This window comes from Nilaparvata lugens, chromosome 1 (genome assembly GCF_014356525.2).
Source record: "Nilaparvata lugens isolate BPH chromosome 1, ASM1435652v1, whole genome shotgun sequence".
Classification (NCBI taxonomy): domain Eukaryota; kingdom Metazoa; phylum Arthropoda; class Insecta; order Hemiptera; family Delphacidae; genus Nilaparvata; species Nilaparvata lugens.
Window position 1 is genome coordinate 90083298 of NC_052504.1, and position 18662 is coordinate 90101959.

At 33.5% G+C, this 18662-nt stretch overlaps 1 protein-coding gene across 1 annotated transcript in view; it reads left to right on the top strand.

The window, feature by feature from the left end:
- The window catches only part of LOC111055775 (follistatin-related protein 5), a 149008-nt gene that overhangs the window by 37417 nt on the left and 92929 nt on the right, over window positions 1-18662 (top strand). The window contains 1 exon segment of the mRNA XM_039445664.1: window positions 4420-4503. Coding sequence (XP_039301598.1) covers window positions 4444-4503 — 60 coding nt within the window. The 5' untranslated portion in view covers window positions 4420-4443.

Sequence of the window (18662 nt, forward strand, 5' to 3'; positions counted from 1 at the left end):
AAACTGATCTAAATTTTGTGCTTCAGAATCACTATCTGACAGTGAAGCTGTGAAGACTTGAAGTTTGGAACTGTCCAACATCGGAATATCTGGCCGCTAGAAATGACTGAACTTGGAAAATGTCCAAAAATCATATTCAGGATTCTCATATGCTTGAGATCATGACTTACCAATTGGCAATTTTTATCTGACCCATTTCACTTGAAGAATTCTTGCTCAATGTATTTTCAACCTACAGTTTTTCCAACCTATAATTCTGTACCTATCGTTTTTGAACCTCATAATTTCTTCCATTCTCACTGAAAATGTGATGGAATGAAACTGGAAAAACAAGATTGTAAAGGCCGTACAGCGGCCTGCAATATTTAAGATTGTCCAAGTTGCAGTCTACTACCAACTGGGCAGAAATTTTTTTATTGAGAAACTCGATTTATTACGCTGGCCACAAACGGTTAAATCTGCATGCAATCACGAAATCAGCGAGAGGCTTCCAATATAAAATGAACAACGAATAACAATAATAAACCAATGGAAAATTACAATTTATAATGATAGAAAATAAATAATGTGACCTCAAATACAGCAACGAAGAAAAAATAAACAATATAGATTATTGGAAATACAATAACCTAAGATCAAAAAATTTTCTTGAAGCGTTTTGAACAACCAATAACAATAAATAAACCAATGGAAAATTACAATTTATAATTATAGAAAAATAATCCAACCTCAAATACAGCAACGAAGAAAAAATAAACAATATAAATTATTGGAAATACAAAAACCTAAGCTCAAAAAATGTTCTCGAAGCGTTTCGATGTGATCAAAACGTGTAGGTGACAAAACAATGTAAGTAGACTGTGTATGTGCTTGCTCGTTTAACCGTTAGTGGCCAGCCTAAGGTAACTACCGGTTGCGAGAAGATTATAGTTCAGTGTGCTTCCCCAAATGACAGAAGAAATCTGATACCCCTGACAAAAAACCGACATTGAAACCTGCAATTGGTATCATCGATACAAATTTATCTTAATTGTCAGCCATGAACCAATCCAATTATCGGATCATAGGATTGAATATATTAACTGACATTGGGTAGTGAATTTCAATTCGAGATCTGAAAAAATGTAATCAATTTGAAAACTTTCAAAAGGTAACAATGCCATAAGGGAGAGAGATTAATGAAGGATTTTTGTGGAATGGTGGAAGATGAAGCGACGCTACCACACGTGAAAAACTGAAATTGTGGCACACAGCTTTTCCGCGCTGGAAGTTAATAACAATAGAATGGACATGTCACTGACAAACTGAAATGATAGAGTGAGCTTCACTCGCTGCTCGCTCTACTCCATTCATGGAATACCTCAAAAATCTATTTCCGAGTTGAAAAAACAGCGTCATTGTTCGAGATCGAAAAAAAGGTTATGAAATAAGGGAAATGGTCTCGTTGATTCCAAAAAGGCTGAACGTTTCTTAGTTCTTCCAAGTTTAGTTGACGTTCCAGTACTATTCTCCTTTAGTTACTCGAACAGTAATGTTATATGAACGAATTTGAGAACTGACTTGAGCCACTTGTATAGAGTTTCTTAGTTCTTTTTAGTTGACGTTTTGATACCATTCTCCTCTAGTTGAAGAACTGTAATATTTTGAACGAATTTGAGAACGGACTTGAGCCACTTGTATAGAGTTCCTTGTTCTTTCCCCTTATGCCGCTAAGCGTCGGGTGCCTCCAGCCATTTCTTATATTGCACTCTATCCTGGGCCATCCTCCTAACGTCCGTCATTGTCTTTCCCTTTCCAGCCGCGATACTCGCCACATACTCGCTCCATTCCATCCGTGGTCGTCCCCTGCCTCGACGTCCCTCCGGTCTTGCTTCCATTACCATCCTTGCTTTTCTTTCCTCCCTCATTCGTGTGACATGTCCATACCAACCTAAAGCTTTTCGTTGGACAGAAATGATCAGCTCTTCCTCCTTTAGAGTATCTCTGATCACTCCATTTCTCACTCTGTCTCTCCTTGTCTTTCCAACGACTTTTCTTAAATATCTCATTTCTGAGGAGGTAATTCTACTTTTATGTTTATCTAGGAGTGTCAGGCATTCTGTTCCATACATTAGGATGGGCTTAAAAACTGCTTGATAGATTTTCATTTTTGTTCCCTGGCTTATCTCTCTTTTCCCAAGTAGTGTCCTGCTTATTTGGTAGTATACCTGGTTAGCTTTCCTTACCCTATTATTGATTTCTTCATCAACCTTTCCATCTGTGGAGATGACCGTTCCCAAATATTCAAAGTTATTCACTCTTTCCATAGATTTTCCATTCCACTTTATTTCCATTTCTGCATTTCCCTGCATCTTAGATATCACCATTACCTTACTCTTATCTGTATTTACTATCATTCCCTTGTCTCTTATTGCACTACACCATTCCGTGACAGAATTCAATAACCCAAGATCAAAAAAATTTTTGAGCGTTTCGAACAACCAATAACAATAAATAAACCAATGGAAAATTACAATTTATAATTATAGAAAAATAATCCAACCTCAAATACAGCAACGAAGAAAAAATAAACAATATAAATGATTGGAAATGCAAAAACCTAAGCTCAAAAAATGTTCTCGAAGCGTTTCGATGTAATCAAAACGTGTAGGTGACAAAACAATGTAAGTAGACTGTGTATGTGCTTGCTCGTTTAACCGTTAGTGGCCAGCCTAAGGTAACTACCGGTTTCGTGAAGATTATAGTTCAGTGTGCTTCCCCAAATGACAGGAGAAATTTGATACCCCTGACAAAAAAAATCGACATTGAAACCTGCAATTGCTATCATCGATAAAAATTAATCTTAATTGTCAGCCATGAACCAATCCAATTATCGGATCATATGATTGAGCATTAACTGACATTGTGTAGTGAATTTCAATTCGAGATCTGAAAAAATGTAATCAATTTGAAAACTTTCAAAAGGTAACAATGCCATAAGGGAGAGAGATTAATGAAGGATTTTTGTGGAATGGTGGAAGATGAAGCGACGCTACCACACGTGAAAAACTGAAATTGTGGCACAGCTTTTCCGCGCTGGAAGTTAATAACAATAGAATGGACATGTCACTGACAAACTGAAATGATAGAGTGAGCTTCACTCGCTGCTCGCTCTACTCCATTCATGGAATACCTCAAAAATCTATTTCCGAGTTGAAAAAACAGCGTCATTGTTCGAGATCGAAAAAAAGGTTATGAAATAAGGGACATGGTCTCGCTGATTCTAAAAAAGCTGAACGTTTCTTAGTTCTTTTTCGTTGACGTTTCGATAACATTCTCCTTCAGTTAGGCTACTAGAACAGTAATATTATGAACGTATTTGAGAAATGACTTTAGCCACTTCTATAGAGTTTCTTGGTTCTTTTTAGTTCACGTTATGATACTATTCTTCTTTAGTTACTAGAACAGTAATATTATGAACGAATTTGAGAACGTAATTGAGCCACTTGTATAGAATTTCTTAGTTCTTTTTCGTTTACGTTTTGATACCATTCCTCTTTAGTTACTAGAACAGTAATGTTATATGAACGAATTTGAGAACGGACTTGAGCCACTTGTATAGAATTTCTTAGTTCTTTTTCGTTGACGTTTTGATACCATTCTCCTCTAGTTAATAGAACTGTAATATTTTGAACGAATTTGAGAACGAACTTGAAGAACTTTTATAGAGTCAACTCCTCTAAATATTATTCATAAGTTTACAAATTACTTCCCGTTCATACAGAACCCACATCCGTCTCATTACTCACGCACAAGTCTAATGCTCATGTGGGCATCACCCTCAGCAAAAAATGGTTGATGTTTTATTACCAGCGATCGAACTCTTTCATTATTTATCAATTAATTTATCATTTTAAAAGAAAGCACTGACCAGGAGAGAAAAACTAAGGATACTCCTTGAACTATTCCTTTGCCAAATTTAGATAAAAAGTCCGAAATAGGGTTATTGTTCTGATAAATCCATTTTTTCGACTGCTATCTTTGGAAAATTAGTCAATATGGAAATCGTTAGGGAAATTTCTTAGCAGATCCACTGAGAGCTAATTTACTATTCACATGTATAAATGTATGTTATTGCAAGTAGAATAACTATTAACAAAGGTAGCTGTTAACCGAATTCAGGGTATAACCAAAAAAATCGATCATGAAAGTGAAAAATAAGATCTAAAGAGTGTATTAAATTACTCACAATTCATATTGTTTCCTCATTACCAGAATAATATTGACAATGAAAGGTAAATTATTACCTGAGAAGTAGTTATTAGGTTTTAAGTTCAATGTGGTAGTGTGCTAGAAAGTTATATTTTAGTTGAGAATTCTGATTTTCTATAAATTTACGATTTCTTGTTCGAAATTGTAATTTCAATTCGTCATTTTCAGATAGCCTGGCAACCCAGCAACAGAATGCAGCTGTGGCAAGCTGTCTTCCTAGTCACGTGTAGCGCCTGTCTTGTTCAATCTAAGGTAAGGTATAAAATTCAACATTATTCTACCAAAAATGAGAGCCAGAAATGTATCAAAATGTCTTAAAATGTATTGTAATCATTGAAATCTATTATATCATTACAATATCTAAGAATATGAAGCATCTTTGTCGTGTACGTTCTCTATCTTTGATTTAGCAAGAGATTCTCGAATCACTTGTCGTCAATATTGTTATAAAAACGGATTCACATTGGAAAATCAGATATTCTTATACTAGATATACAAGAATACCTTAATGAAAGTTTTTCATGAACTCATCCAGCAAACAGATATGTTTTATCATATGTCATTACGTTTTCATGATTCAAATCACTAGTTACGTAAGTTATTGCAATGGAATGTTTCAATTCATATGTCGGATGCAGTTGATGAATCAATTTTCCACAATTCAACCAATTCCATCATCGATTACATTGGATTAAGTCACAGAGCGGATTTAGTCTTCAAATGTGTTATATTTTCCATCTTCTGTTGAAATCTAAATCAATAGCTTTTGAAGTTCGTGGAAATGAAGTTTTCTTGTGGAACCTTTTCCATTGAAAAGCTAGCTGAACTGAAATTCTTTCTCATATTATCCATTTCATTCTATTAGTAACCAAGTTAATCATCATTTTTTTTGTTTAACGGTTCTCATGACCATATTTGGAATACTTGAGCGTGTCCAGTCTTGACCAATCACAGTAGAGCTCAACCTTCATTGGTCAACAAACTATGCACAATTGTAGAGCACCATTCATCTATTCTGCTGCTCAATTTTTAAGCTTCTAGTTTACTAGAGAATGATAATGATGTAACAATGAAACTAGTGTCTGATTGTTCTAATTGATCAGTGGTTTTGACAACATAAAAATTTTTCATTTGATATGGATATCTACCACAACATTACCTTCACAGACACTATTATTGTGATATCATGACCTTTTCAGTTCCACTACGTCTTGCGAGACTCTTATATACTTTTCAATGGGAGTATGAATCCTCAGATTCATTATCAATGCACAAAACCTAGCATTTTTTCAGGTTTGTCCATTCCATTCTATTCCTTCATACATATTTTCTAATAGAAAGTGGTCTGATAAATTAAATCATACCATTCAATATTTGAGCAAATCCCTGTTCCTCACCACTTATGAATCTACTTTGCTAAAAAGAGAAGAAAATAAAAAGGTAACTCTGTGGAAATCAGAAGTGGTACCAGAAGTGAGAGCTAATTATCTGAACATCCAAGTATTTATTTCTCCACAAAAAGTTCTAGTTTGGTCAGTTTTGTCTCAGCTTCTATGTTCGTTGCACAAACTTTTAATAGCACTAGTCTTCTGAGATGAACTTCTGATTGTTCCCCAACTATGAACTAGTATTGTCTTCGCATCCCAAATTCATCTCCAGTTGAATATCGAGTGATTCATGAGCATTATTTAGTAGAGTTGCGGGTCGAATTCGGAGACACTTCCAACTTTGTATAGATGTTTGCAACAGCCACTAAACTTCAGTCGCTTTCTGTGGAAAATTACTGCTATCGTCACTGAAATTTCCATCAAGGAAGAGCTTACCAGCAAGTTGCTCGTAAGTTGTTCTCTATTGTTCCAGTATTGGATCGCCTTCTTGTATGGTTTACTGAGCAAGAATAATAGAGCTGGTGTCGGAAAGGTCAAGGGAAGAAATTGGAATAACGATTGACCGGCGTCAAAGCTGTGCAGTGAACTGTTAACTGACGTAACAGCAGCAGCGCAAGTGAGCCGGCTCTCACGCTCTCGTGTGTTAATAATAAGCGTCCGTTGTCATGGAGACGCGAAAACAAATGCGTCGCACCCATTGAAAAGTTCTGTTTTCAACAATTTCCCTGTTCATACAATAATGATTCGAGTGGAGATTTCCCAGCTGAGTAGCATCCCTATATTGGTCGTCTGATTCGTCAGATTTTATTGGCGCAGTGAATAGGAAGGTTTTAGAGTGTAACAAATATTGATAACAAACAAATTTCCAGAAAACCTAATAACGAGCTTGAACAATTCTCTCATCCATGAACAAATACCGTGAAGTGTACTGCTGTACACCTCTATTATTATTACCGCTCACCAATTTTGAATAATACCAAACACCCTGATCCTCCCCAACCCAGTAGAGTTTGTTTGCTTTCGATATTCATCATCGAACTGATCACGCTAATTATGAATGATTCGTACTCACGTGATTTCAAAGAAGAAATACGTGCTTGTTTACTTGTGAGCAAAAATCGCCCTTGGTGGTTCGGGATCCACCTAAAGCTGTAGGTTTCATTACCCACGCACAAGCCTGGAGCTCATGAGGGCATCATTCTCAGAAGAAGAGAAATAATATATTCATATCTATAATAATAATAATAATAATATATTTTTTCCTTTTTCCTTCGTCCTGGCACCCCTAGAAGAAGGGAGTTTATCATAGAAAATATAACAAACAAAAATGAAAAATACACTTATAAAAAGAAATCATACAAACAAAAAAAAAAAGAAGAATAATAAAAAAAGCAAGAATGACAAATGATAAATGACAAATTCCTTTTCAGTGGAAAATTTCAAAAATTATAAACCAGACGAAATATAAATTCTCCAAAACCTTCTAAAGAGGGTTTGACTGGAGGAGTCAAGTTTTACATTATATTAAAAAAAAATCATCATCATCATCACAGATCAGAATAATTTCTCTGATTGCCAATGAATTACAACCAGAGGAGTTTATCCACAAAACATACACATTTCATTCTTTTTATTTACTATTCATTGATTCATACAAAAAGTACATAATAACAAATGATAGGAAGAGAAAAAGTAAGGTAACCTTGTGCTATTCCTTTCCCTAATTTAGATAAGTTTACACATAGTTCGAAAAAGGTTATTTAGTTCATTTTCATATCAATTAATATAGATTTTTCAAGTCCACTAGAAAACGAGCCTTGGATTGATAATAATCATTATAATATACATACAATATTTGCAAATTATAAACGTAGTCCTAATTATGATACCCCACTATAATTATGTGTCTCAGGGTGGATTAATATTAATAAATAACTGGTATTTGAGTTTCTAAACGTGTTACGTTATTTTTTTTAGAGTGGCTTAGTTTGTAACGGTATTTAACTATTTTTTTTTAAACAAAGTTTTCTTCGTTTAATTTATAGATGACCATTTCATATTACGACCTGAGGTAATAATAAGTTGTTATTTGCATTTGATGAGGGAGAGATTATTCAAAAGAATTATCAAAAGAATTTTCAAAAGAATTATTCAAAAGAATTTTATAATAATATAAAATGAACTCTACAGATTTATTAATGGTTAAACAAAACTAAATAAAAATCAATGAATAATAACACTTTTAAAGTTACACAGTTTAGTAATTAAATTTCAATATAAATACTTTAATAATATAAAATGAACTCTACAGATTTATTAATGGTTAAACAAAACTAAATAAAAATCAATGAATAATAACACTTTTAAAGTTACACAGTTTAGTAATTAAATTTCAATATAAATACTTTTTTTAACAATTTTATGTAGGGGGCCCCAAAATAATAATTCACACAACCTTCAATTTTCACGAAGTAACGCGGCACAAATTCCAATTTGTAGTTGACGACGATAGATGTTTCCTGTTCATATAGATGATTTCTTCGTTATATTCTTCTACTGACGTGATATCGAGGTAGTTCTAGTAGTTCCCATAATTAGCGTAGTCGGAGACGTTCTAGAAGTTAGGGAAGTTATAATAGTTCCAGAAGTTCGAGTAGATTGAAAGGTTCGAACGACCTTTGTATAAGAATACAAAAATACAGGTTGTAGAAAAAAATATGTAAAGAAAACTCATAATAGAAGAAAGGAAAGACAATAGCTTTTCAGAAAAATCACAATGAAATAAAAAGTCTACTAACAAAGTTTTCTATAAAATTAAGACTTCTAAAAAGGAATATAAAAAGATGTCCAAAAGTAAGAAAGAAAACTAACTGTCCAGAAACAGAAAAATTATGAAGAAAGAAGTAATGTACCAAACATAAACTTTCATGAACTTTAAACTTCGAAGATTATTAATTGAATAATAATTAAGAAAACCTACAATTACAAATTACTGACAGATTAAGTTAACAAAAGTACTTAAAAAAAATTATTCAGAAGTTAATATTCGAACAATTGAAAAAGAAAGAATTTGAACAAGAAATAGAAAAATAAATCAACGAATGATAATAATTGAAAATTAAATTCTACAATTACCTGTATAAGCGGATTTGATGGAGAAAAACATTTTTGTAAAATTTTACGAGAAAAGAAAATGAAAACTGGAGAAAACATCTAGAGTTCGTAAGAAAAATTACTTTAAAGAAAAAATTTACCTATTGAAAACTAACAAAAATTAAAAAAAGAATTAACCCCACTCAGGTATATAAAACTTTAAACAGAAGATTAACTGACTACATCTTCTTCAAATAATGAGAGATCAAGAAGTTATTAAAGACGACAGACAAGAAAATGTGTGTGAGTTGACTCTATGAAACTCAAAGTAAGAATGAATCAAAAATTGAAAGGACTTTTTTTCCGCTTCAATTCGAAATAAATGTAGTGTTTTGACAAATGATAGCACAACAAAGAGAGAAAAATCAGACAAACTGTGTAACTGATTGATTGATTGATTGAGTACTTTATTTATGTAGATTACAATATATACTGTCTTATACACTTATATACAATAGCTTACAATACAGCAAAATTATAGATGACAACTGACGGAGACAGAAAATCAAGAGAGAGAGTTAAAACTCGATAATAGTGCGGAATACTCGATTAGTGATCTCTTTGTCTTACAATGAACTTACAAGACAGATGGAGTTGATTTTCGAATTACAAAATTTTCCACTTCTTAGATAATAATAAAAACTGTTAAAACTGGAATAAAATATGTTACAAACGATTTGGTTCAAATACTAGTTACTAACCAACACTCACGTTGTGTCAGAGATCACGAGTGCATGAGAGATGCTTTCAAAGCTTTCATTGTTTGTTCATTCCATGATAAAAAAGATCATCCGCTGTGAATAAACATTGAATCCGCCGCTTTGATCACGATGAACATGATGAATTGCATGTAATTTCAATTCAGTGAGTGAGTTGAGCTGTTACTGGGAACAAAGAAAAAGTGAGTGTATGAACTCACTGTGAATTCAGCGTAGGATTAGAGCAGCCCAAAGAGAATCAGCTATATTATAATCCAAGGCATTCCTTGTGAAATGGAATGGGTTGATTCCAATGAAGTAAGTAAATAATGAGGGATGGGATTTGAAGCACATGCGGCTACATCAAAGAGCGAGATGATCTTCCCAATCAGCGCCAAGATTTGAACGCACTTCCCGGTATGTTTGCACAAGTGGATATTAATTAAACTCGGTTCATCTGTGCGAATATGATCATAAATTAACAGTTATGCCGCCAACAAAAGCTGGACACGTTGCTAATTGCACCTGATTAATGATTTGATTGTAAAACAGAGCTGTTTGGTATTAACGAGTTCATCCGTACGTGATGAGAATTAGTGTACACGTGCGAGATTTGTAAATTTTGAGAGATTAGGTGGTGTTCCGGAAGGTTTGGGTAATGATTTATTGATTGAAATCGTTGCTTTTTGAACTTGGTACGGGATTTGTGATTGTCATCCAAGAGAAGATTGTAAAAACGATTTAGTTTTCATAACAATCTATATAATAAGAGAGAGTAGGGTTGTGTTTGTTCGTGTGATTGTGTGTTCGTTTGTTTGTTCGCATCAAAACATGTCAACTTGTGGTTGCATACCGGAAAAACGGGAATGATTAAGATCTCCAAATATTGCACATAGATTCTAAAAATATCAATCTTGTGTACCTGGAAGTCCAAATTTCAATTTTCCTTCTAGATTTTTCAGAATTAATGTTTAAATTTCATTAATGGTACATTCGATTTCATTAAAAAATCACCAAATCATATGGTCGAAATTAAAAAAGGTACATCTGTTTCTATACTGCTTTCTACCTGAAAAACATAGTTTTGGAACTTCGTTTTCCTGATGCAATGTTTAGGCCTACACGTGGCATGGATTATTAATTATTCAGCTAGAACAATTTTTGAGACAAATGCTAAATAAACGTCTACAGTTTCATCAATGCTGTATCGGCAATATGAAAACGCATGCAGTTAATATGTCTTTCAATGAAGGTGTTGTTATTTACATAAGGGAATTATATTATTCCATTTTTATTTAATTAAAATTTCAAAATTATTCAACTCCTGATAGAATGACTGACTCACTGTACATAGGCCTATTTTGAATTCTTCTAGATTTCATTACGTCAAGTTTTAAGAAATACCCTTGCGAAGCACGGGTTATCTGCCAGTACTAAATAAGAAAAGCTTTTCTCATTGCTACAAAAAATGTTATATTCTAGTCGATTTGAAATTCTTTTTGTACAGAAATAGTCTTAGGATCCATGAATTAAGGCTCAAATATCCACTTTCAGGAGATCCATGAATCTTGTGGATCAAATTTAGTTATATACATTCTGATGAAGATTCACGCTCATTGAGGTATTGATTGAGTCCTCTCTGATTGATGATGATATTGATTGATTATTATATAATATGTGTTGATTGATGATATGCATGGTAATTAATATTATATCATCATGTGTTGACATTTGAGATTGGATAGCAGTTCCAGGAATCTCAAGTCCAGTATAAGTAAAGGGCCATAACTGAGGTATATTGAGCCTCTTACATTGTTATAAAACAGATTCGTTGCTTATCAAATTGATACTAAACGATAATCCATCCTGCTATTTTGCCTATATTAAGGTGCGTACAGATGTATTTCACTTTTCACAATTCACTTTTAATCAGCAGACTATATCTGTATTTTTACAGAAACGTTAAGATACAGACATGAAATGCTTGGCGTCAGCTGATTAGAAGTGAATTGCTCATGTTCGCGGCGCGTATATCTGTACGCACAATTACAGTATGCTCTTACAGAATGAATCAAATTAACACAATCTCGTGGAAAAATTGATCTTACAATACTTACTTACGTAAGTAGCGCTACAGCCCTGCGTGGACCTTGGCCTCCTGAACAATTCGCCTCCATTCATCTCTCTGATTAGCCAGTCTCCTCCAGTTCCTCACTCCTAGTCACGTTAGATCTTTTTCCACAACCTGCAGCCAACGTGTTCTCGGGCGACCTCTTTTCCTCGCTCCTTCCATTCTTCCAACAAGCAATCTTACAATGAGATTACAATATGATTTTCCAAGATAATTATCAAACGAAATCCAATTTAGATGCCGTCAACTACTCTGAAGACTTCTGCTACTACAAGATTTTGACAGCAGGGTGAACAGCTAGAATGAAATTGGATGAGAGCAACTATATAAATTAATTCGAATTTTCGTTTGGTAGGATCATAATACTATTCAGTAGAATTCTAATAAAAGCAGTCTCTCATCCATTTCATTCTAAAAATTTCAGCATTCGAATGTTTAAAGATCAATAGAACTTGATAGGATTAATTAGAATGAGCATGAAAACATCCAGTACTTCTTGAACTGTCTTAAAGCGTGACAATCATGATATTGTAATCCACGTGGATAGAAGAAAAGATGGATGGATGAATAAATGCTTTCAATTTCACACTATAAAACATTATTATTGTTTTGGACAAAATTAAGGCAATAAGAGTCCCCTGTTCCCACAAATTATACAGATGATATTCTGGCTCTAAATTTTGTATAATTACTCAAAAATTTTCCAATTAATAGTGATTTGAGTGTGATATTTCTGTTTTTTATTCGGTTTTCAACCGTCAAAATTTAAAATCTTAGTTTTCGTTGTTTTTGAGTGAAAATGGACTAAATTTTAGTAAAGTGAAATCATAACCCTATTTTGGACTTTTAAAGTGTTATCTAAATTTGGGAAAGAAATAGTACAAGGAGTATCCTTAGTTTTTCTCTCCCAATCAGTGTATCTCTGTAAAAAATATGAATAAAAATGAAAATGAGAGAAAGTAAGAAGGCTCAATCAATTTGAACTTCAATCAAACTCAGGTTGTGCAAGTCACCTCTAGCAATTTAGAGCGAGAAACTCTTATATGATTGAAGTAATTCGCGCATCAACAGAGGATCTCTCTTTGTCAGTATGGTGAACTAAAATGATTGACGGATCATATTCAGATAATCAGATCCGTCTGTTGGGAGCCGATCAATCTTATAACTGTCATCTGCACTCCCCTGTGCATGCATCAATGATGCGCGCGTAAGGTTACCATGCTCAACCTGTACACAGATCAAAGGTACATCTATGTGAGTGAAATTCATGTTTCCCGCTGATTTTTGTGTTTGACAGTGGATGATTTCTGAATTTTATTGATTGATGGTTCAAAGACCTCATACGCTGTTCAGTTTATAGATCTCTCTTATGAACTATTCATTATTTACTACAGTCTCCCTAATTCACAGTTACTGAAGTTTGTTTCTCTATGTTCTTGAGGAAATTTACATTCAGTTTCTCTCTTTTCCTACTAATAGATATAACTTTTATTTCTCATTTTGTAGATTGAAAAGTATTCATATCGTATAGAAAATGGAGAAAATTTGAATGATTTTTCCTTGCTATACATCCTAATCCAAAAGTCAATCTACAAGTAATAACTTATAGATACGATGATTCCTATGTGATCACAAAGAAATAAAATAAGTTCAATTAAGTAAGGATCATCAGTTTATTGTTCAATAGAAAAGTTTTGTAAACATCTCAGTATTCCGTTTCTTGATCTTGTATTCCTTTGCATTATACAGTTCTAAGTGACAATTCCTCACAATAATTCAACAAATTCATAATAGGTTACAACATCACTACAATTCCATGATATCCCATACGGTTAATGTATAATTTGTATAAATGATGAGATCTCCTCTAGCCAAAGGCTTTTTCGAACCGTGAGAGCTTCTCCAAGTGCATTCAGTTCAGTGATTCACTTCAAAATGACAATTCCAGGCAATAATTCAACAAATCGATAATACAACATCGATAATACGATAATACAATCGATAACAATTCCATACTATTCCATACATTTAATAATTATTCGGTATAAAAATGATGAGAACTCTTCTAGCCAAATGCTTCTTCGAAACGTTAGAAATTCTCAAAGTTCAATAAATGCTTGATAGAAATTATTTGAGTAAATCATGAATAGATCCTGAAGAAATCCAAGTGCATTCAATTCAGTGATCCAGTTCAAAATGACAATTTCAGGCAAAAATTCAACATATCAATAATACAACATTACAACAATTCCATACTATTCCATACAATTAATGAATAATCGATATAAAAATGATGAGGACTCTTCTAGCCAAAGGCTTCTTCGAAACGTTAGAACTTCTCAAAGTTCAGTTAATGCTTGATAGAAATTATTTATGTAAATCATGAATAGTTCAATAGTGAGTCATCAATGATCAATGTCTTATACTTTTGATCAATTGAGCCTATGATGAATCATTGAAAGGTTTTTACGTTAATCGGTTAAATCATATAATCTTACTTCATCCTCTGAAAGTCACATTCCAAGAAATCTCATGTTACATTTATTCAATAAAAGATACACTTGTATTACTAATCAGTGTAATTTCTGTTGATGAGTCTCAAGCTCATTTCGAATTTTGAGAAAATCCCATTCTTCTTGTTCTCTAACGGCAGAGAGAGTTGATTAAATAAAAAATATTTTTTCTAACTGAGCTTGAAACATGACAACATATCGAGATTGGTTTCAGAATCTGTACTGTAACTGCGATGAAGAAAGAGAGGAAATTGACAGATCTGTCATTTACAGAGCGTTTTTCCACTCTCGTCGAACGAATCTCCAACATCCCATTCAACTTGAACAGAATTCTCGGTTTTCACTGATTATAACTGTGTATTACATCGATGTTGTTCAAGCTAATTCCATGAAACTCATTTCAGTGAAACTTGGTGTTACCAGGTGGAAGAGGATTGAGAAGTTGGATGTGGAGAAGGATTAAGGACGATTTAAATGGATGGAAAGTATCGTGATTACTTCGATCTCCTTACCAATATTTTTTCTATTTGCAGAATGGGTTTCCTTCTCTAGGAAAACATCATTATCACAATATTCAACGCACTTAGTCACTCTTCATTAGCGTACTCTTTAATATCAGAAAAAAAACATGATAATATGAAAAACCACCCACTTAAAAAACGATAATTGATTCGGTAGATTGAACTCAGCTCTTCTACCATAAGTTGAGCTTCGAATCACTGATCCAATCAAGATCAAAAGGAAAAATATTACCTTGGCTTCTGAAGCTCAATTTGAAAGTCCATTGTAACTGGATCACTCGATGAAATTATTTTCACAAAATTGAATGCAGGATTAGTGACTTTTACTGTGCAGTAGACAGGATACAAAAGGGGAATGAAGGAGAGGGAGTGAGAGAGAGGCGTTTCATTTTGTGCTTATCCCACCTGTTCACCCACGCACGAGCTTTTCATATTATGAACATCCGTTGATATAAATATGAAGAAAATAAAAACCTCAGTACCCTTTTTTTAAATATTTTATCACAATACTTTTCGGTCATTTATGCCATTTTCAAGTGATATGAATTAAATCACATCACTTGAAAATGGAATAAATGACCGAAACATGTTGTGATAAAATATTAAAAAAAAGGGTACTGAGATTTCTATTTTCTTTATATTTATATTACAAGTAGCCCTATACAGGAGAGAGATATGCATCCGTTGATGTACACAAACATTTTGTTACGAAAATAAACCCTATTGTGGGAGTCGGTTTGAAAAGTATATGCTGTATAGTGACATTGTACCAAATATTGTAACTGGAATAAACTAAGTGTATATTTTTACATGAGTATAAATTGTAGATTCAAGTAGAATTTCCAGTATTTTTGCGATTGTGGAGGAAGATTTTTCTTTGGACTTGTATTTTGGAATTTATCAATCTGATAAATTCAAAATTGTAGTAGATATATTCTTCTGGACTCAAAATAGTGTGCGAATTAAGTTATCATTTTTAAATAACCTCGAGACTGTGTATTCCAAATTAAGGTTTAGAACAGTTTTGGGCGAATTAAATAAATCGTTGTTTTTACCTGGATTGTATTTGTATAGATGAATAAATAAATAAACAAGTATGTTTATTTATGGAAAATCATTTATGGAAATGTGCGATGTTTCTCATTTCAATAAATTATTGTGTATCATTGAATCAATACATGAATTATGAATATTATCAGCCCAGTGTTTACTTGCTACTGGAACACTGTGTATGAATCACACAAAAAAGGATGAAGCTGAATCAATAAAATAATATAATGATCATACTAAATATACACTGTCACAAGTAGTGTGATTTTGCAATGAAATTCTCTCATGACCATGTTCTTTCATTGCATTTTTTCACATGAAACTCTGCGAGTTTTATCATAATTTGGAATATTCTTGAATAAAGTTTGATCCATGCTAGCTGCTTCAAAAAACTCACTCAACTCTTCCAGAGTGCACTCAAGAATTTCATTTCAAACTTTCCTCTACTTCTGCAAGTGGATTTCCATCGTGAATAACCTTGTTTTTCAGATTTTGCCAGTATGTAGTTTAGGTTCCTTGAAACTAAGATTCTCAAATGCATGGATGAAAATATGTTATTTCACGAAAAATATTATGGAAATCTTGCTGCAAATTGCAACATATTGTAATTGCAGTAAATGAGAGTAATTTTTTGCAGGTTTGGGGTTGGAAAGAATATGTTTTCTATTGTCACAGCATAGCTTGTTCACTTCAACGTTTTCCACTACTTATCAAAAAAATAATTCACTGACCTTGACCATAGAGCCATTACTTTGTTATTGGTAGACATGTGTAATACAATATATTCTAGGTACATTAGGTAGACTATAGGTAGGTCATATGGGACCAAAAATATCTGTGTTTGAAAGAGTTGATGAAACGTAACCTTTCGTGAACTAGCTGTCGATGAAAATTCAGGAATGAATGAATGAATAACATTATGAATTAGGAATCAATTCACTGTAGGTTGTTCTGTAAACACAGACTAGATTGATCCAATCTATAAACTGAAAAACTGATCTCCTCCTCTGTCATTTTACATTTCATAGCTACGCAAGATCAAAATATCGAGCTCAAAAATCAAAATTACATTGAGAACTTCTCCATTCATCAATTCCGCTCGTTTTTCCACAATTGATTCTCACAAATACCCTCAGCCGAATCGCTCGTCTCTCAGACTTGAATAATTTATATTTTATTGTAATTTTCCGGAATATTGATGAGCGCTTTCTCATTCGAAATGTCGCACGGCCATTCCTCCCTAATAGATATGTACTAGAATTCATATAAAGATTTTAAACTCGCTATCGGAAATCTGAAGTGTGCGCCGTCGCATACAATTACTTTATTTTTGTTCTGTATGTTAATCTCCAGGACTCAGTGATCTACGTGATTCAGTTCGACGTGGAATTAATTCGTCATCATGAATTATTTATCCGGAAAATATTTATTATTCATTACTCGCAGTTGACGTCACGCTATCGTTGTAAGCAACGTTATCCAGAAATAATTTCTATAGGAATATGATATAATTAATTTTTTTTCAATTATTGATCATGGATTTAATGTTGCCTAATAGGATGAAAGTGAATTCATTCAGTGGATCATCGCAATATTGGAGCATGGATTGACCATATACTGTAGTTACTGTGTGATTGAAATTGATTGAACAAAGGTTCAAAGACATCTTCAATAAAGTCAGAGGCACTTTCTAAAAAGATTCGAAAGACAAAATGTCTGATTCTTGTAAGTATCTCTGTTTGGTTCTACCTACTATACAAAATTGCTGCTTCTTTCTCTTGTTTGAGCGAAAGTATAGAATCAAGTTAACGCTCAACTCTGCCGGCAGATAGCAGCAATTGCTGATTGATATTCTCCCACTAAAGTCAGATACACTTTCTTAAAAAAACTTCGAAAAAAAATGTTTGATTCTTGTAAGTATCTCTGTTTGGGTCTACCTACTATCTCTTTTTTGAGCGACAGTATAGAATAAAGTTAACGCTCAATTCTGCCGGCAGATAGCAGCAATTGCTGAGTGATATTCTTCCACTAAAGTCAGAGACACTTTCTAAAAAAAACTTCGAAAGACAAAATGTCTGATCCTTTTAAGTATCTCTGTTTGGTTCTACCTACTATCTCTTGTTCGAGCGACAGTATAGAATCAAGATAACGCTCAATTCTGCCGGCAGATAGCAGCAATTGCTGAGTGATATTCTTCCACTTGACTCCGCCCACTCTCTCTCCTGATTGGCTGACAGTTGACAATGCAATCAACTCCAAGTTCCACCCGTAGATGACAACAATATTTAGGATATATATTTCCACTTGACTTCGCCCACTCTTTTTACAATATATATCGTATAAATCATGCCTGCGCCTAGACATTGTCTGACCAGAAATCTATCATAAAAACTTGGAGACAAATGACAAGACTGATGTCTATGCCGCAAGCTGCTCTTCAACTACCTTGATGTCTTCAACTACCTGCATCCGTAATTCAGACTCCTCATCCCATCTAACAAGATTTGGTCACGAAAAGTCGTGATAAGATGTTTGTTCTACAGTAGCCTATAGCTCTCATACAACTCTATGAAGTACGATTTTGTGTTTTGTTTCCATAAGGTAAGTCTTACCAGTCTCAGAGTAGTGTATCAACAGAGACAAAATATAAAGAGTTATATAATATCATATAGTTTATATAATATATGAAAGAGGACTTCCAAGTCCGCTCTACCACTCAACCTCGAAAACTATCAATCTCTCAATAATGATTTATTTATATCCACGAAACAATAAGAGAACAAAATAAACAAACAGCTTGCACAGCTTGTGCAAGTGTAAGAAAATGAGTGGTGTATCAACAGAGACAAAATATGAAGAGTTATATAATATAATATAGTTTATATAATATATGAAAGAGAACTTCCAAGTCTGCTCTACCACTCAACCTCGAAATCTATCAATCACTCAATAATAAT